Source organism: Babylonia areolata, chromosome 6 (assembly GCF_041734735.1).
Source record: "Babylonia areolata isolate BAREFJ2019XMU chromosome 6, ASM4173473v1, whole genome shotgun sequence".
NCBI classification, from domain to species: domain Eukaryota; kingdom Metazoa; phylum Mollusca; class Gastropoda; order Neogastropoda; family Buccinidae; genus Babylonia; species Babylonia areolata.
In genome coordinates, this window is record NC_134881.1 from 48,262,425 (window position 1) to 48,284,324 (window position 21,900).

At 38.6% G+C, this 21,900-nt stretch overlaps 2 protein-coding genes across 6 annotated transcripts in view; both read left to right on the plus strand.

Annotated features, from left to right (window-relative positions):
- The window catches only part of LOC143283106 (synaptotagmin-1), a 96,755-nt gene that overhangs the window by 29,652 nt on the left and 45,203 nt on the right, over positions 1-21,900 (plus strand). For 4 of the 5 annotated variants that reach the window (XM_076589212.1, XM_076589214.1, XM_076589211.1 and 1 more), the window contains 2 exons: positions 10,143-10,350; positions 16,247-16,425. In XM_076589212.1, the coding sequence (XP_076445327.1) occupies positions 10,194-10,350; positions 16,247-16,425 (336 nt within the window). In that variant the 5' untranslated portion in view covers positions 10,143-10,193. Of the gene's footprint in view, positions 1-10,142; positions 10,351-11,700; positions 11,854-16,246; positions 16,426-21,900 lie in introns of those variants that run through there. The other variant, XM_076589216.1, reaches the window with a different exon arrangement.
- On the plus strand, positions 728-8,153 carry LOC143283546 (uncharacterized). The gene is made up of 2 exons (XM_076589790.1): positions 728-1,062; positions 8,096-8,153. Exons 1-2 carry the CDS (start codon positions 728-730, stop codon positions 8,151-8,153), a joined length of 393 nt encoding a protein of 130 aa, XP_076445905.1.

A 21,900-nucleotide genomic window follows, 5' to 3' on the forward strand; every position in this document is an offset into this window, starting at 1 on the left:
GAGAACATAAGAAAAGAGGATATAAACTAAAGGAGAAGAACAGAAGATATAAAAAAAGAAGACTAAGAAGAGAAGATGTAAGAAGAGAAATAATGGGGAAGACAACTAGAAGAGAAGACAGTGCAGCAATACGTAGTGAGATGTCAGCCATTGGTCTTCACACATATGCAATACCAAGTGGTAATCTTTCCATGTAATATGTGTACATGTGCTTTATTGTTCACTTGTGCCGACATTTTGTGCTAATGACGTTTGTCATTCCAGGCACTGTCTTCTCTTCTTATCTCTTCTCTTCTCCTTTATGTCTTCTTAGTTTTTCTCTACACAACTATTGTAAATAAAACAATAGAAAAACCCATTTGTGACTGGCCTCTATATGTTCCTGGCCTGTGCGCGGGAATTCTCATCTATCCTTTAATTAAGTCGATCAATATTTAGTGAAGTCTTTTGTACCGTCCGTACCCAATTAGAACCACTCGGTACACGGCTACAAAAGTGGCGTCGCTGACAGGATGAGTGTGTGTCGTGTGTGTTCTCACAACGGCTAACATCTCGCTACATATCGCTGCACTGTCTTCTCTTCTGTTCCCTTCTTACATCTTCTCTTCTTAGTCTTTTCATTATTTCTTCTTCTCTTTCTTATATTCTCTTCTTATTTCTTCTTCTTATGTTCTCATAAATATTGTAAATAAAACAATAGAAAAACCCATTTGTGACTGGCCTCTATATGTTCATCGCTCAAGAGCGAACCACCACCATCCAGGACAAAACCGGAAAATGTCTCACTGAAGAACAGGACATTTTGAAGAGGTGGACTGAAGACTGCTCCGAGCTGTACGGTCACAGAGCCACGGGAGACCCAGAGGTACTGAACGTCCCTCCAGCAACCAACAACGACAACCACCCCATCCTTCGAGAAGAAGTGGAAGCAGCTGTAAAATCGCTGAAAAAGGGGAAATCAGTAGGAGTGGATAATATCCCAGCAGAGCTGGTCCAAGCAGGGGGAGAAGCAATGATCACAGCCCTCACAACAATCCTCAACAAGATCTGGCAGACAGGGGAGTGGCCAACACCATGGACCCAGTCACTGATCATCACTCTCCCCAAGAAAGGCAATCTACAACAGTGCCAGAACTACCGCACAATCAGCCTAATAAGCCATCCCAGCAAAGTCATGCTAAAGATCCTGCTAAATAGATTGAAGCCACAAGCGCAGAAGATCATCGCAGAGGAACAAGCAGGTTTCAGACCAGGGCGCAGTACAAAAGAGCAAATCTTCAACCTCAGGATACTTTGCGAGAGGTACCTCCAACATCAGCAAGACCTCTACCACGTCTCCGTGGATTTCAAGAAGGTGTTTGACCGAGTATGGCATGCAGCTTTATGGGCCACCATGAGGTTGTATAACATCAATGCCAACCTGACCCGAGTGATACAGAACCTATACGACAAAGCCACCAGTGCAGTCTACTTCAACAGTAACATAGGGGACTGGTTCAGAACCACAGTCGGAGTGAGGCAAGACTGTTTGCCCTCACCAACTCTCTTCAACATCTTCCTGGAAAGAATCATGACTGATGCACTTGAAGACCACAAAGGAACAGTCAACATCGGAGGCAGAGCAGTCACCAACTTACGTTTCGCTGACGATATTGATGGCCTAGCTAGCTTAGTGGACCACCTTGATAAAACCTCCACAAGACTACGGGATAGGCAGGCTATATGTTCATGGCCTGTGCGTGGGAATTCTCATCTATCCTTTAATTCAGTCAATCAATATTAAGTCTTTTGTGCCATCCGTACCCAGTTAGAACCACTCGGTACACGGCTACACTAGAACAACCATAATTTTTTTTTTTTTAATTTAAAAAAAAGGAGACAGATACACAATGCATTGTGACTTCTCCAAGTGATAATATGGATGTGGGGCCATGTCCCCTTGGTCTCCTTCCCTCTCCTCTTCACCCCTCTTACACACGGTCACTTCAACCAGTTCTCATCAGACTTCGTTGGCTGAGTGCCAAGAAAATCGCTTACACTGTGTCCTGTTGATAATTCGGTCACTTTCTGTCATCTGCTACAGTTGTACAGCCTGCATCACTCACTGATAGTCGTATCTTGGCCAGTCTCTTCATTGCTGCCCCTTTATTTTCTATCAAATCGTCCTATAAACGTTCATCACTGTCTACTTCTTCAAATTTATGCTTCAATTCTTTCTGAGCATAAGCTAAAGAAAGCAATCTTGGTTGATTTAATGCGCCACGATCGCATGTCTTGAGCACGTTGTCCGACATTTTGTTGAGCAAGCAAGGAGAGGAGCCAGGCAAACACTGCGGCAGTAACCCAACTAAATCGTTCAAATAAAGGACTGTCTCATGACGTAGATAGGGTTTCCAGCTATGAATAGAACCTAGAAAGATTCCCCAAGCTAAAGCTACCAGTATTTTTGTCAACGAACTTTATGCAAACCAGGGAAAAGTCCGGGTTTTTTTGTTGTTTTTTTGTTTGTTTTGTTTTGTTTTGTTTTGTTTGTTTGTTTGTTGTTGTTGTTTAATAACAACTCAGGAAGCTTTAATTCTATTACACTGACGAAGGCCTCCTAGTATCTGTCTGACGTCTATAAGATGGACATGTTCTTGCCGTACTTAGTCTTCAGAGTTTGTGATAGTATGTCACTGTTTTTAAATGTGTTATTTGTGTCAGTAAATGTGTGTAGTAATGTCATTTAAATAAATGCATTATGAATGGACACGATAGTCTGTTTGGGTTATTCCCTTCTTTCCTCAGTTACACATGTATGTGCCCACATATATGCCAGTCCATAACTTGATCATGTGCATACAAAGAAAAAATAACTACAAAATACAAAAACAAAAGCACCCCGAAAAAACGCCCTTCATGGCTGCCTTCTGTAAACTAGGAGAGTTAATTCAGCCCCATCCTCTTCACACGCTTCCCGAATTTATATTTTGTTTTTGATTACACGGACAACAATAAATGAAATGAGAAAAAGGAAAAACGTATTAAATAAAAAAAATAATAATAAAAAACCCACAAAAAACAAACCCAACAACCCATAAAAACAGAATGCACAATTATGCCCCCAAAAATAAGGATCAAAACTGGATGGGAATTACTTTTGTAAGCTGACCAAGAATGGACATCCACGTTCTCAAATTACTATTTTGTACATTGATGAATGCTTTGTAGAAACTCCGCTTGTACTGAAATTCTATATACTGCATATTTATCCTAGCTATATACTCTTCTGTTAAATATTTATTTTTTAGATATTGTCAAAAAAACCACAAACTCTGGAGTGACATTTTGCATTTTACATTTATAAAGGAAAAATTTGGCACAAAGTATGATAAAGTCTTGTATGTCATCAGTCTCACATTCATTGTCGTTACCAAACATCACTAGTTCTTTTGTAATTCTAAAGTTAACTACATTGTCACAGTTATTTAGAAGATCTTGTAGTTCCTTCCAGAAATCTAGAACCACGTTGCAAGACCAGAAAAGATGTTCAATCGTTTCCCTGACAGTTTTGCAGAATGTGCATTTGTCATTGTTAGTTATAACACCTAATGATTTTGTATATAGAGAAACAAACAGGTATCCTATCTATATAAATTCAGTTATGAAGTGCGTTAAATACTAGCTAAAATTAGTAAGAATGCATGAGTCTAGACTACCTCACAAAGCCTACAAAATGTTATTCGATCTTGATGCACGTGGTAAAACAAACTGGAGTACCAACATACGTTCTAAGTTGCGCATGTTTGGTTTTGGTTATGTGTGGTTTAACCAAGGTGTGGAAGGGATTGATGAGTTTCTTCGGATTTTCAAGGAAAGGTTAATTCTGTGTAGATGGCAAGAATAGGACTTCCATGTAAACAATAGTGAAAGATTTAATGTTTACAGAACTTTTTGTACTATACCTGATATCAAAACATACTGACTAATGAATCTAGATAGCCATTTAAGGCGGTATACAATGACACGATTCAGACTGGGAATTTCCGAAATTGCTGAACAAAGTTATCGCTATAAAATGCACAATGAGGCTGACTTAATATGTCCACTTTGCCAGATGGAGAAAGAAAATGAGGTGCACTTTGTTCACTGGGTCTGTCCTGTCCTGTCTTGTATTTAAGAGTACATGTACACACCATTGAAATATTTTAAGTTCCCAAGTCACCTTAGACTGTCGTTACTTATGGCATCAGCGCATGAACAAACAATTTAGCTGTATAAATCGTTTAAGCACCGATCTATTCTTATATCTTAGTGTATCCAGTAACGACTTAGGCTACATACGGACGATGTGTATAACTTAACTGAGCGCTATTTGCCACGCGTGTAAGAGATGTTATTTAGCGTATATCAGATATCATTTAGGTGTATAAATGTTAATTGAATACAATATGTTTCATGATGTGTATTATGTATTACTTAGGTGAGGGTATATTACTTGAAAGAAGGTATCAGTGATATATTTATGTTATCTGAACGTATACCATTTCACAATGCATGATGCGATGTCTATGAAGAATTTGTGACACCCTTTCACTAAGGGGCAACGGCCTATAAATGAATAAACCATTCATTCATTCTCTCTCTCTCTCTCTCTCTCTCTCTCTCTCTCTCTCTCTCTCTCTCTCTCTCTCTCACACACACACACACACACACACACACACACACACACACACACCACGACACTGGCACACACACACACACACACACACACACACACACACATGATTTTGTACAACTGCATACTACGGAGCTATTGAATTAATAATAATATGAAATGAATGAAGAGATAAAAAATAAATAAATAAATTAAAAAAACTTCTGCACCCATTTTGTGTAGGTAGCCAACGTTCCTACACGACGGTTTGGAAATGTCAGAGAGAATGCGTGGCCGATTAGCGCTGTTGCAGTACTTAGCTAATGGCTGGTTGCGGCCAGCCATACACTGTTTAGGGGGGTTTGTAATTGTTTCCTTTCCCTCAATAACATCGTGATGGTGATTAATCATTTATGACATAATCATATAATCGTGGTTCGTCTGGTCAAACGTGTACAGCAGCCTGACAAGTGTTTAAGTGTGAAAGGAAGGAAAGGGGGAAGCTTTTCAGTCCCGGCTGTTGTGTCCTCTCTCTCTGTCTCTCTCCTCGTCTTCTTCTTCGCACGAGAGACGCGTGGGGGATGGAGGGAGGTCGAAAGAGATGATGATGACACTGATTTATTGTCATAAGCTTTTCCAGCCATTTTGACAATGGGACTGCAAAGCATATCAGTGCAGTGAATCAATATAGCCTTACACCACATTTCAAAGCAAAGAAAGAAAATAAAACCATACATTTATTGATTAATAGCTGTTGTATATTACAAGACACACACACACACACACACACACACACACACACACACACACACACACACACACACAGAGATTTGGCGAGTGAGGAATGAAATAAGAGGCAGTAAGCACCGTGGTGTTGGTCACGACGAGAGACAGGATGTGTGTTTTCGGGTTAACAATTGTACTTACGTGTATTTACGTAACGTTTACAGTGCATGTGGCGTGAGTAAGGTACAGGTGCACATGATGACAGTATGATACATATTATCTACTGGAGGGTCTGGGTTTTTTGTGTTTTATTGTTGTTGTTGTTGTTGTTTGCTATTTGTCATGCCAAAAGAGGCTGTATATTCTACTATTTGTCATGCACATGTCCTTACTCATGTCTCCAGAGCCATTTCGAAACGGTATGATAATAATGATGATAATGATAACAATAAGTCTATTTATAAATCGCCTAATATAATCCTTGTGCTTTAAGCGTTTTACAGTGACAATAGTTCCACGTAAACACTGATGCAGGTTAGTCCAGCTAAGTAAGCAGACATGACGAATTAAGATAAGACATTGCAACAAAAGTACATTCTAAACTCAGTGTCCATAGTAAACAAAAAAACAACAGCAAAAAACAAACAAAAAACCATTTCGAACATCCAAAACCAGTCGCCAAGTTGTGCTCGTCATTTTGTAACTCCGGACTGTTGCTGCTCAGAACGCTCTTTCAGGAACAGGCGACTAACGGCAACTCACTTATGTTTATGAAGTCATGTATGTGCACAGACCGTCACACCACTCATGTATGACGTCATGTATGTGCACAGACCGTCACACCACTAGTGTATGAAGTCATGTATGTGCACAGACCGTCACACCACTAGTGTATGAAGTCATGTATGTGCACAGACCGTCACACCACTAGTGTATGAAGTTATGTATGTGCACAGACCGTCACACCACTCATGTATGAAGTCATGTATGTGCACAGACCGTCACATGTATGAAGTCATGTATGTGCACAGACCGTCACACCACTCATGTATGAAGTCATGTATGTGCACAGACCGTCACATGTATGAAGTCATGTATGTGCACAGACCGTCACACCACTCATGTATGAAGTCATGTATGTGCACAGACCGTCACACCACTCATGTATGAAGTCATGTATGTGCACAGACCGTCACACCACTAGTGTATGAAGTCATGTATGTGCACAGACCGTCACACCACTCATGTATGAAGTCATGTATGTGCACAGACCGTCACATGTATGAAGTCATGTATGTGCACAGACCGTCACACCACTCATGTATGAAGTCATGTATGTGCACAGACCGTCACATGTATGAAGTCATGTATGTGCACAGACCGTCACACCACTCATGTATGAAGTCATGTATGTGCACAGACCGTCACACCACTAGTGTATGAAGTCATGTATGTGCACAGACCGTCACATGTATGAAGTCATGTATGTGCACAGACCGTCACACCACTCATGTATGAAGTCATGTATGTGCACAGACCGTCACACCACTCATGTATGAAGTCATGTATGTGCACAGACCGTCACATGTATGAAGTCATGTATGTGCACAGACCACCGCATGTATGAAGTCATGTATGTGCATAGACCGCCGCATGTATGAAGTCATGTATGTGCACAGACCGTCACACCACTCATGTATGAAGTCATGTATACGTATGTGCACAGACCGTCACACTACTCAAGTGAGTTTGGTCGGCTTTCTAGCTGGCATCCATGGCACGATTTGCAAAATTTCTCTGCATCTTTTTCCATGCCAGGCCATCACTCTTTGGTTTGTTGGTTTTTCTCAACAACACCTGGTGTCTTTCAAGAGCAACAGTCAAAATCTGACGTCTCAGTTTCTTTGATATGATGCGAGGTCCTCTCAGGATTAGAGCATCCATGGTGCAGAGTGCATTGCTCACTGTTGCGTATAATTAATTGCAGTTCTGTCCCAGGCTCTTCTGTTATCGATGCTTTGTCAGATTCCTCTTGCTGTCCTGTACCGTCTCTTGAAGCTTTCTCATTGTCTTTTGCTATCAGTGCAGCTGGTGTCACATTGGCAGCAATGAAACGTACACGTATTTCTGGTTCATCTGTCAGATGTATTGACTGTGCTGGAGATTAGCTACTTTGTCACCGATGATGTTGGGTGGTCAGTCCACATCCTGTCACATGACCTGTGTTTTCTTGAGATTGATGGTAAATTCAAAGTACAGCAAGCCCCACAGAAGCGGTTCTTGAGCTGCTGAAGGTCTTCAGCTGAGTAGGTGGTAACTGCTGCATCGTCCACAAAGAAGAAATCGTGCAGGCATTTCTTATGAACTTTGGATTTTGAGTCTGGAGAGTATGAAGAATTTTCCACCTGACCTGGTGTGAAAGTAAATGCCCTCTGTGGAAGATCCGATGGTATGATTTATCAGGAATGCGAAGATCCTGAAAAGGATTGGAACAAGGATACAGCCCTGCTTTACTCCATTTTGGATGTCAAAAGTGCCCAATGTTGAGCCATCAAAAACCACAGTGCCCGTCATGTCTTCATGGGAGGATCTGATGATGCTAAGGAGTCTAGGTGGCCATCCAGTCTAGGGGTTGGATTCTGAAGAGGCTGTCCCTGGTGATGAGGTCAAATGCCATTTTAAGGTCTATGAAGGCAATGAAGAGTGACTATGTTCCCTGTATTTCTTCTGCAGCTGTCTGAGGGAGAAGACCATGTCGATGGTGGACCTGTCCGCACAGAATCCACACTGAGATGCTAGGTAGACACTCTCCATGAGAACCTGGAGCCTCTCCAGCGCGAAAAAATTTACCAACTGTACTGAGGATTGACATGCTGTGATAGTTGTTGCTATCACTTTTGTCACATTTGTTTCTGTACAAGGTGATTATGTTTGCGTGTTGAGTGTCTTCACCTTCTCTCTTGCAGAAGCACAGGATCTCATGTAGTTTAGTGATGATGGTGCCCTTACAGCATTTCAAGAGGAGGATAGATTTTTGTTTAATGTGTCATCACACATGCTGGCGATTGTAGACAATTTTTTGTTCAAGTATTGATTTTTACATGTGAGTATTATCATTTAGGAAAGGAAGGGCAGGGGGATCAATGATGTGAGATGGAGGAAACCGGGTAAATGCAGGGTGGAATTTGAAATAAATATTGAAATACAGTTACAGAAAATTACTGAATGGACTTCATAAAAGAGAAGTTAATCTAACAAGTGAATCAACTGATGTATGTGTATATATGTATATATATATATATATATATATATATATATATATATATATATATATATATGTATATATATGTATATATGTACATATATATATATGTGTATATATATATGTATATATATATGTGTGTGTGTGTGTATGTATGTATGTGTGTATATATATAGATATATATAGATATATATATATATATATGTATGTGTGTGTGTGTGTGTGTGTACATATGTATAGATATGTGTGTGTGTATGTATCTATATATATGTGTGTGTATGTATGTATATATATATGTGTGTGTATATAATTATATCTATATATATGTGTGTGTGTGTGTCACTTAGTTTGAAGTATGTATATTTTAGCCAGTGTGATGTGAGATAGTCTGAAATATGTATTGTAGCAAAGTGATGCGAGAATATGTCTTCTTCTTCTTCTTCCGCGCTCGTGGGCTGCAACTCCCACGTTCACTCGTATGCACACGAGTGGGCTTTTATGTGTATCACCATTTTTACCCCGCCACGTAGGCAGCCATACTCCGCTTTCGGGGGTGTGCATGCTGGGTATGTTCTTGTTTCCATAACCCAACGAATGCTGACATGGATTACAGGATCTTTAATGTGCGTATTTGATCTTCTGCTTGCATATACACACAAAGGGGGTTCAGGCACTAGCAGTTCTGCACATATGTTGACCTGGGAGATCGTAAAAATCTCCACCCTTAACTCACCAGGCGCCGTCACCGTGATTCGAACCTGGGACCCTCAGATTGAAAGTCGAACGCTTTAACCACTCCGCTGTCTGAGACTATGTCTATTTATTTATTTTATTCTATTTTATTTTATTTCATTTTTATTTTATTTTATCTTTTATACATATTTTTTGTCACTCAGTTTTAAATTTGTATATCTTATTGTAAAGTGCTGTGAGCCCCATTTGAGATGGGGGTACTACGCTATATAAGCCTGCATATTATTATTATTATGATGAATGCAAAAAGTCAAAAACATCAGGTGTTCTCAGTCCAGCATTTCAAGACTTTGGTAGGGATGCCTTCTTTTCCCGGTGCTTTGCCAGGGGCAAGGGAGTCCACTGAAAGCCATACTGTGTTCTTTGAGGGTAAACCTGTTCTCTGTTGAGCTCATCTATCACAGGTGGCACTCAGTGGTGTTCAGAGTGTCTTCGGTAGTGACATCAGTTTTCTCAAGGCATAAAGCTCCAAGTAGTGCTTACCCTGCACCAAGGGGGCATAGGGGGTTGAAGGGGAGGATGGAAGTGCAAAGTGCCTGTCAGGATTTGAGACATAAGTTTTGTTATTGTTGCTGTTTTTCTTGAAAACCTAGACCACTGTGAGGACCACTGAGGGTTTTGAAACTGGTTATTGTGTTGTTGTTTTTTGTTGTTGTTGTTTTGTTTTTGCTTGTGCAAACTGAATTTTTTTTAATTGTTTGTTGCCGCATTAGATATATTGACACTTTGACCTTGTGATGATCATGGCTACTGGCTGTGTTTCAGAACTAAGAGAATTCAGAGTTTGGCGTGAAGAGAGCAGCATTGCTTCCAACCATGGAGGTCTTGTCACGACTGCAGCGTGATGCAGCAGCAGCAGTAACAGAGGCCTCAGGGGGAGGTGCAGGTGGTGCCACCAGCTCAGGTGTGGGAGGAGGATCAAAAAACATGATCAGCAACTGGAAGAATGAGTTTGGGAAGCAGCTGCAAGATTGTGAGTATTTGTGTGTGTGTGCGTAGTAGTAGTAGTAGTAGTATCTAAGTGTGCATATTTGCTAGTGTGCATGTACACATATGTATGCGTGTGTGAGTGTATGCAAGCATGCCCTGTTATTACCATAGTTGCTTAATTAATGCCCTGCCAACAGCACAGAGCCATATCATGGCTTACAACACTGCCAATATTGATCTTGTACAGCCTGAAAAAAGGAAACCTGGAAAAGAGATATAGGCAGTTGTATTCATCATCTCAAAGGATATCTGACATTGATAATTCCATCAATTTTCACAAAACAATTAAAGGAAAAGTAACCTTTTATTTTATCTTTGGCACTAATATCATTAAACATAAAACACCAAAATATATTGATAACAGGCATACAAAACAAAAATCACCCACAGGTAACTCACAAAAGAGAACAGAACATTTGGATAAGAATGCTCAATCATGAAGTCAGAAAACGATTAAAAATATATAAGACTCTAAAGAAAAATACAGTTGGGCATCAAGAAAACAAGAATGAAAGAGGCAACAGAAAAGAGAGGAAAAAACATAAATATAGATCTTTTTTAGTTTTATATTTTGTGAGCTTCGACATTGTGAATTATGCTTCACTGATTTTTTTTTTTTTTTTTTTTTTTAGTGGAAATTTCTGGCACAGGATTTATAGAAGATGGGGGGCACTGTGTGTAACTGAAAGAGCCCCCAGCATCCCCATAGGGAATAAGCATGCACAGGTATTGATAAAGAGGGCGCAGAATCATGTTGGACCTCATATGGGGAAGGGGTGGAACTGCAGTCCAGGATCATCCAGATACAGATCACCTATTTGCATCTGTACGTGTTTCAAGAACATTAGTTTGGCACTGAAGTTACACTTATATATCATGGTCTCTGCTACTTTCATATTGATATACCCTGCTACTTTAAATATTTGCCATAAGAGACAGACAGATGAAGAAAAGGACAAACAGACACACACAGATACATACACACTCACACAGACACACACCGGCACACACACACACACAGACACACACACACACACACACACACACACACACACACACACACACATGCACACATGCACACACACACGCACTCACACACGCACACATGAGCACACGCACACACACACAAACACAAACACACAAACAGAGCGTGTTAGATACCAATCTGTATTATCTGTCGGACTGTTTGCACTGTGTGTGTGTGTGTGTGTGTGTGCGCGCGCGCACTACAATCCTGATATTGGTGATTTAATAGCTATGATCTTTCTTGATGCACAGAACACTTAATTGTCCTGTGTCAGGACATTAAAGAGGTCAGGCCTCTGTTGGTCTTTCGCAATACAAGGGAGAAGTGAAGGGAGGGGCAACTGAGAGTACATTGTGGAGGCACAGCGAATCACACAGCACAGCTGTTGTGAAGTTGTCACAGCACACTGAGCTCATACTGTTTCACCTGGTTGCTCTTCAGGAATGTACTTTTCAAATGGTATGTTAGTGTAACTGTCTGCTCAGGGTTATGCTGTTTTCCAAAGATAAATATATTCAGGCCAAAACTGTTCATGTGGTATATATGTTTCCTTCATGTATGTAGTTTGTATATTGTGGATAAGTGAAGGTATTATGTGTTTGATAATGTGAAAGGAGTGCCTGGTGTAGATGTGTTTGGAGGAAAACAGGATTTGATTTGGACAGGCTTGGTTGACATAGCACATGCACTTTTGGAGCAGAGGTATAGAGTTATGACAATTACATCATACTGGTTTGATTCAATGTTACTTTATCTGAAAATGATAATATCTAGATTTATATCTATTTGAACTTTGATATGATATAGCCAGAAGCCAGGTGAGAGATAGGAAACATTAAAACCACAAGAAGTATGGAAAATGAAACAGCTGGCAAGAGACAGCAGAACACCTAATTATGTATCACACACATATAGAGTTGTTACTGTGCCAATCACCTAATTATGTATCACACACATATAGAGTTGTTACTGTGCCAATCACCTAATTATGTATCACACACATATAGAGTTGTTACTGTGCCAATCACCTAATTATGTATCACACACATATACAGTTGTTACTGTGCCAATCACCTAATTATGTATCACACACATATAGAGTTGTTACTGTGCCAATCACCTAATTATGTATCACACACATATACAGTTGTTACTGTGCCAATCACCTAATTATGTATCACACACATATAGAGTTGTTACTGTGCCAATCACCTAATTATGTATCACACACATATAGAGTTGTTACTGTGCCAATCACCTAATTATGTATCACACACATATACAGTTGTTACTGTACCAGTCACCTAATTATGTATCACACACATATAGAGTTGTTACTGTGCCAATCACCTAATTATGTGTGACACATATATTATAGAGTTGTTACTGTGCCAATCACCTAATTATGTATCACACACATATAGAGTTGTTACTGTGCCAATCACCTAATTATGTATCACACACATATAGAGTTGTTACTGTGCCAATCACTTAATTATGTGTGACCCATATATAGAGTTGTTACTGTGCCAATCACCTAATTATGTGTGACACATATATAGAGTTGTTACTGTGCCAATCACCTAATTATGTGTGACACATATATTATAGAGTTGTTACTGTGCCAATCACCTAATTATGTGTGACCCATATATAGAGTTGTTACTGTGCCAATCACCTAATTATGTGTGACACATATATAGAGTTGTTACTGTGCCAATCACCTAATTATGTGTGACACATATATAGAGTTGTTACTGTGCCAATCACCTAATTATGTGTGACACATATATAGAGTTGTTACTGTGCCAATCACCTAATTATGTGTGACACATATATAGAGTTGTTATTGTGCCAATCACCTAATTATGTGTGACACATATATAGAGTTGTTACTGTGCCAGTCACCTAATTATGTGTGACACATATATAGAGTTGTTACTGTGCCAGTGACCTAATTATGTGTGACACATATATAGAATTGTTATTGTGCCAGTCACCTAATTCTGTATCACACATATATAGAATTGTTACTGTGCACAATCAAAAAGTAGGCAAAATGGGAATAGGCGAATCAGACCTGCACTGAAGAAGCAGTCAGTTGTAGTCCCAGTTCAAAAGATGTGGTACTAACATATAAAAAAAGAAAAAAGAAGAAAAAACAGACCTGCCGCAGTAACCATCTCTTGTTTGAAAACTGATGGAAAAAATAATTTTGAACAAACTCACTCAATTGTGAAAAGAATGATATAATACCAAGAAATCAAGCAGGACTCCACAAGGGCAGATCTTCCATTGAACATTTAGTCAAATTAACAACAAACATTAAAAAAAAAAAAGTACTTTGTGTGAAATAAATGTATCCCAGCAAAGTTTTTTGATATATCTAGATAACGCATACTATCAAATGTGGCATATACTCAATGTAAAAATATTGGTCTGCAAGGTCACATTTATTACTGTATAAAATGTGTCTTAGAGAAGCAACAAAACAAGAACTGGTAATACATATTCAAGCAAAACAACATTTGAAGTGGAATCCCACAAGGTCAGTTAATTATAGCCTCTTTATTTTCAATCCTGATCCATGACTTACTAAGGACAATATCCAAAAATGTGGTTTTATTACAATATGCCAATGACATAATATATATGTGGACTGAAGTGAACATTAAAAAAAAAAAAGCATTATATGATATTGATTATACAAAGAAAGTGTATCCAAGAGATCTTGATAACATAGGACATTGTATGACAAACAATGGATTACATTTATCATCTGAGAAATCATATATTCTGTTTAATACTGGTTCAAAAGATGCCTACTCTCAATCTAGGTAATACTCAGCTGCAAAATAAATTGTCTGTCAGATTTCATGGTGTCTTTCTCAGAGCAAAACTATCTTACATAGAATATTTTGCTAATGAAAGCGAGAAAATACTTACATTAGTAAAATGCCATTGGTACAAGATTCATCTATGCTCATCCATCTTTGTAAATCTCTACGTACAATGTTCAAAGATCACATAAGCACAAGAAATATTTTTAGTGCACCAAAATATTTGTTTAAGAAAGTTCAGAGTGTAGAATGCAAAGCATTAGAACTAGCATTAGGTCTTACAGTGCATGCTTCCTCTACTTGCACATATAGCGAGGCACAAATCTTAACCTTAGATGAACAAAGGAAAGTTGCTTCCACAAAATTTCTGATCAGAAGCACAACAGCTAAAAACAGTTTGAAATCTTATAAAATTTAGATCAAGGGTTGATTTTCTGAAACAAGCAAAATCATTTTCCACCCGGGGAAAGGCTGATAACATATGTTATACTTTTGATATCTTGAAGGGCTCTGGGATTGTTTTGTATTTGTCAGACCAACTTTCTTACTTATCCCTGTCTTGGAACTGCAGAGATCTTAGTTTGATATTGACTGTACTGACTTAAGAAAAGGATGACAATATAAAAATATTAACAAGTTATCTTAAATCTCTTATTTAAGATGAATATTCAGATAATGAAAATATATACTGACAGATAGTAACTGGAAAAAAGTGGGTTCTGCATGTTCAGTATCTGATCTGAAGATAGAGCAATCATTTCATATTGGAAACAACAAACCAATTTTTTACAGGTGAGCTCTCTAATCATATTTCCTATTCAATTTTATCCAAGATATTTTTGAACATTCTTTTCTGTGTTGATTCTAAGGCAGTGCTTCAGGCACTACATTCGTTCAAATTACAGACCAGATCTGAAATGATAACTGAAATCAGCAACTAAATCAATGCTTTATGTATGGAAGTCACTTTCTGCTGGATACCATCTCATTCTTTATTTTATTGTAATGTTTAAGTAGACAGAACTATGACAAAAAGGAGCAAAGTGTTAGTCAGTGTTAGTTCATATAAATATTCCTTTCTCCTTACAAGTACACTACAGTTTACTAGAATCATTCAGAGTAAGTTCATACAAATATTCCTTTGTTCTAACAAGAATACTGCAGTTTAGTAGAATTCTACACGTTGAAACAGTTTCAGACTTCCCTCACAAAATATGATCAGATATACATGAAGTTTACAATTAGCTAAGTAAAAATTTACTTCCAAATATTGAATAAACAGAAAAATATCACTTATGTGTAGATCAAAAACTAGTGCTTTTGAAACGAAATATACCAAAAATGTTGTGTGCCCCTACTCATCTGTATATGTGATGTTACATATATGTTACATATCCCAGTAGTTTGAAAGCATTCTGTTCAAAATGTTTTTGAATCAGAAACATTATTATATGTTGTTTTGTTTTTTTTTACACACACACACACACCATATTCACTCAGGCCACTTTTCCCATATCCAGTTCATTATATCACCACTAACCTTTCAACTTCCAAGCCCCCCAACCACCTTGACCTCCCCACCCCCTTTATTGGGTCTAATACATAGCGAAAGTAAGCCATGGTCTAATATGATTCTTATTGATGAGATGCAAAATCAGTTAACAACATCACACACACACACATACGCACACACACACACACACACACACACACACACACACACACTCACTCACACTCACAAGAGGGTGCAGGTAATGAATTGTGCCATAAAACTGATTTGTTCTCACAAAGTGAATTGGTTTTATTTTTTTTATAGTTGGTATTTATTATTTTAATTTGCTGGTAAGTAGAAATATGGAGAACATAAAGACAAAAATGAATTAGGAAAGGATTGGAGACAATGATCTTTAAATGATACTTCAATTGATGGTGTTTGAAACGAACGGGTGTTTTTTCTGGTGCATAGGGAGATCTAGCATTGTATTCATGCCCTGTGTGATGTGTCGTTTCAGTGCCAGTATGGGCAATCATTTTGAGTGTGGCTGTGGCACTGCTGTTTCTGTCTTGCTGCCTCTACTGTTTTTGCAAGCGCTGCTGTCGGAAGAAGACAAAGAAGGAAGGGAAGAAGGGACTGAAGGGCACTGTGGACCTTAAGAGTGTGCAGTTGTTGGGCAATGCCTACAAGGAAAAGGTATTCACCTACCATTGCACCATTTCCATTCTTGTCTGTTGACATCTCAGACCATTTCATTCGCATTTTTAAATATTGCTTATTAATTCATATATAGAAATCATGTTTAAGTAATAATGTAGTATAAAAACAACATTAAAGTTTGGATCTGTGTTGTAACTAAAATGTATTTACTTTGTAAGGGGATGACATGGATTGCTGACACTTTATGGTTTGGATGATTTTTGTCTTATCTGTTAATTTATTTAGGTGGTGAGTCAGTGTGTGCATTCCACTTGATGCTAATTTCCAAAACTTATGAGGCAGAACAGTTCTCTCAGTTCTGATCAAGCTTTGTTGTAAAAATTGTTTCGGGGATGTGAGATCTAACACTATAACATCACTGTGAAATATATGATGCTGTCCTTCTTTAACTCTCTCCATACGAACGGCGAAAGAGACGACGTTAACAGCGTTTCACCCCAATTACCACCATCAAAATATTGCAAGCGGAAGGCTCTTATACTGAAGAGGTGAATGTTGACAAAGAATACCACAATTCTGACAACGGAAGCTAAAGGTTGGGTCATTCAAACATCCGAGGGGTCTGTGTAGAGGAGAAGAGAGGACTGGCCGTACTGAGTGAGTTAATGCTATAACACACATCAGTTGGCTGTCTTGTTAGTGTGGTGACTGAAAGCCCAGAAATATGTTTCCTTGCTTGCTCTGGTTGTATCCCTGTGTTCCCAATCCATGTCCTGTGTTAGTTTCGTTTCTCACTTTGCACTTTAGAGCAGAAGAACTATTAAAATCACATCCAGATATATTGTTGTTATGATGCTGAATATAGCAAACAGGTTCACAGTAGTGCATATCTTTTATTTATACCTGTGTATGTATGTATGTATGTTATTAATTCATCTGAAAGTGTGGATTTGTGAATGACACATTGATTGTTTTCACCATTGCTTTCATCTGGGGAACATGCTTGTCAAATTATGTGGTAAGTTCAGTGGATTTGAAACTTTTTGCTACTGATTTAATCCTTTCATCTTCAAAAGCATGCTGGATGTTTTTGTCTCATGTTCACTTAGTACTTTTTATTCTCTCTAGAGAAACAAATTCTTTGTCTGCTTGGATATGAGTGTTTGATTACTATATAAGTGTTTGAGTCCTATTTCAGTGACTGAAAAACTAAATGAGTATTTTAAAAAAACAGTTTAATACTTGCAAAATCAACGTTAGTTGCTGGTTTGAGCTTTTACTCTTGTCTCAAGATATTTTTCAGGTGGAATGAGGTCAGATCTCTGAACGAAATCAGTGTTAGAAGAAAAAAAAGAGTTTTTCACATTTAGATTTGATGATGTTGGTTGCTGTGGTGAACTTTTTCAAAGTCAAAGTCAAAAATATCATAATTGTCAGGCCCCTGGCCCATAACAACAGGAGTCACAGCAATATGTAGCATGCAACATATGTTGATTTACATATCATTCAGTCATTTTTTCCTCATATTAAGTGCTTTATAGATGTAAATTGACAATTTCAAAATGTTTCAGTATTTTCACTAGCTAAGGTAGAAGAAAATCTGGACAATGATGGGCTTCTGGAGTATTTGAGCAGTATTCATTCATGTCTCAGTTCTCAATATTTTGGACATACAAAAAGAAAGCATATTTCATTTTCAATTGTATTGCAACAAAAAGGACAATAACCAAATTATTAACAAATTTGGCTCGCATTGTAAATGACTATGTCTAATTGGAAACATACCCATTTAAACTTAGTAAGGCAATTTCAAATATAAAATTCCTGAGCTGGTATAAACAAGCTTTAGGAGTTTTGGTTTGGTTGAAGCTTGCATAAATTTGAAAGAAATCATGACCTTTGAGTGCAGCATGCCATTCTTGACTGGAAGAATCAATCATACTTTGATTAAACTCTGAAAGAAATGTTTTAGCATCCCTACACCTCGTACTTCCCAAAACAAAGCCAAATCCATATAAATATTATGTACATGACACATCCATGTAACATAATTTTGACTTTGCAGAGATAATAACATATTATAGGCTTTTCTTGTGTATCTGTATTCATCTTGTGCATCTGTATTCATTCATACATACTTTTCATAGCTAGAATTTAATGCACCTTACAAAAGCATTGATAAAAAGTGGGTACCTTCCTGTTTCTCCATTTTTCAAGTGTCTTGGTGACTTTGGAGTCACACCCAAAAATTGTTTCAGTGCTGATAAATGAATTCTTTCAGTGTGTCCTTGATCAACAGTTGAACCCCATATTTCAGACCTGTACCTTAGTATAGGCTGTATTTGACAATCTAACATCTTAAAAAATACCTGTGGTGAATGTTCTCCAGTGGACCAAAGTACTTCCCTTTCCTTTCTTTTCCGCCTTTCCTTGCTCGATCTCTAAGTGAATGAAATAATGCAAGTCTTCTGGAAAAATAGATTCCAAGGTATTTATTTCCCCTTGTTTTGAAGCCCATGGACACATAAAAGCTTCAGTTACGTCACCACCAGTGAGAACTTTTGCTCTAACAACACTGTATATACTTTTCAGGGCCTTTAGAATCTTACCGTTTACACCATTCTCATGCAGTATTTTCCATAATTTGCCCCTACATACTGAATTGAAGGCTTTCTAAAAATCAATATAAGCTACACATAAATTTCTCTGTCTTACTAATTGTTTTTGTATCATAGCTACAAGAGTGAAGATGAAATCGAATGTGCTGTGACCTTCCCTGAAGCCTGCATGTTCATTCCAGATAATATTATTGTCTTCTGTCCATTGTGTGGTGGGGTTTTTTGGATTTTGTTGTTGTTGTTGTTTTTTGTTGTTGTTTTTTCAAAATAAAGCTATACAACTTACTAGAAACATTTACTAGTGATATACCTCTATATCATCAGCATTGTTCAAGTAACTTTTCTCATATCATGGTTGTATAACTGATAAGCACCGCTCATCAGGAAATAACCCATAATCAAAAAGAAATCAAAGATCTTAACAAGGAAAAGTGTGATTTGTTCTCAACTGTTCTTGAAAAATTCTCCTATCAAGCCATCTGGTCATGCTGCCTTATTGTGTTTTAATGTTTTGATTGCATCCACCACCCCATCTGTTGAAATAGTCCTATCTAAAGTTTCACAGTTGCTATCAGCTTCAGTCACGCTACCCGTATCGTTCTGATCATTACAACTCTCTGTTGGAACACTTTTAATTTTCAGGGTAACTGAAAACATTGTTAAATGATCATACCATTCTTCACTGCTGATAGTAGTGTGTGCTCCAGACTTTGGGCTCATAGCACAAATGGTATCCCAAAACTTCTTTGGATTATTTTGATTATTTTGTAGAATAATAACTGTATTCTCTTTGTGTGATCTTTTCTTCCATCTCAGAAGCTCTTTTTACTCTCTTCTGTTGTTTTTTTTGTGCGTATGTGTTTCTGTCATCATCAAAATCTTTCTTACTTTGCATGTATGTATTATCATCATTTGAATTTTACAAAATTTTCTTAAACTCTCACTATCAAACCTTATCAGTTATTTTTCAGTTTCAATTCCAGCTATCTTTTTCATACATTCACCAGCATGGCTCAGATATTCATTAAACAAATAAAGTGCTTCGTTAAAGTTTATTTTGATCAAAGCTGTGGCTCTGTTCTGCATAATCAGAGTGTATTCTACACATGAAATCTGTTTTGCTTTTCTTCATGCCACACATACTTCACAAATGAAAATGAATTTGAGAAGACATAAAGGTATCTCAGCAATGAATTCACAGCTTCTGTTGAATTCTCTTCTTCACTTTTTATTAAGTATTTGTTTAATTACATATAGTATACTGTGACCCACTGGTGCACACTCCAGCAGAGGTGAAAAATACTCCTGTACCCAAACAGAGAAATTGAAAGTACCTGTGGCTTGTGGCATTTCTTGAGTAATTACCTCCTTTCTCTCTATATATATGCAGAGCCCTCTTTTCTGCAGCCATCATACATCCCTGCAGTATCATACATACACCTTTGCAGTGAAGGGGCTGGTCCCATTTAGCGTTACACAATCATATGGCTCAATAAACACAGGTGGTTAGTCTTCTTCAGCAATTGCCTCTGGATTGAGAACTACCATCCAGGGACAGGAGATGTTTCATTACACAAACAGAGAGACAAGATAGGTCAGAAGAAGGTACAGGTAGGTGTGGGTGCGACTTATGAAACGCTCCCAAACTCTCACCTGCAAATTCAGTGCCAAAGGATGTACCTGCGCCTTCCAATTCTGGCATGGTAACCATAATGTTATTTCCCTTGGTAAGGCCCTTCTCTCTACTTCCACTGCCAGTGCAACAGCCTCTTTGGTCTCAATGGGGCACGCCCCATCAAGATAATTTTATGTCTGACCAACAGCAGCAGTGACAGTTTGTCACCCCCACTATGCAGACCAGTTGATTCTCCTCATCCAAAAAACAAAGAACCCCAGGTTTGATGACTGCTGATTAGACAGAAGGACTGTTAGTTCCATGGAAGGCAGGAAGCAAGCTGCCATACCCACCCCCTATCTCTGCAGCAGTGATGGCAGGCTCAGAAGGGCCCACAATCCACTCTCAGATGTGGTCTCCCCTCACCTACATGGGTATGGTTGTCCTCCCTCAATATCGGGAGGAAGGAGGAATTGGTAAGGGCATGTGTGCTACTCATGACACACACAACGCCTCACTTGTACTCAGTGCAGCCAAGGAACGCAGCTGCATCCAGCACACTTTGTGTACAGTAAACACAACAGTTACTTCCCTTAGCTTGGGCATCCCCTTAGATTGCACCTCTGTGTTGCAGTATCAGCACCATAAGGGTTCAAACCCCAACATAAACTTGAGGTCAGTCTTTGCCTTAAAAAAAAACCCAAAAAAAAACAAAAAAACACTTGTTTGAAGACTGCCGACCAGGCAAAGGGGACTAACAGTCCTACGCATGGCATTGAGCAAGCTTCCCCTCCCTCACCACTCTTCAGCCATTGCAATAGGCCCCAAGACGATGACAGTCCGTCCTCATGTGTGGCCTTCCACTCTCCATAGGGATGCCCTCCTTCAAGAGAGGGAGAAAATAGGTGTGGATCAAACTGTGTGCAGCTTACAAAGCACTCAACTTCTTGCCAGCTACTTTGCAACCAATTTGTATTTTCATTACTCTTTTGAAATTTGGGCTGTTCTCCCCAGGGAGAGTGCGTTGCTACATTGACAGTGCCACCCGTTTTTTAAAATATTTTTTCCTGCCTGCAATTTTGTTTTCCTATCGAAGTGGATTTTTCTACAGATTTTTGGCAGGGACAAATTTTTTGTTGCTGTAGGTTCTCAGTTTTACGTGCGCTAAATGCATGCTGCATACAGGACCTCGATTTATCATCTCATCTGAGTGACTAGCGTCCAGACCACCACTCAAGGCCTAGTGGAGGGGGAGAAAATACTGGCGACTGCCAGTGT

What these genes read in the sequence shown, in the direction of transcription:
- LOC143283546 (XM_076589790.1), top strand. Translation starts at nt 728, where the DNA reads ATGTTCATCGCTCAAGAGCGAACCACCACCATCCAGGACAAAACCGGA. An exon ending in AAGATCTGGCAGACAGGGGA is followed by an intron (nt 1,063 to 8,095) that starts GTGGCCAACACC and finishes TTTCTTCTGCAG; the next exon opens with CTGTCTGAGGGAGAAGACCA.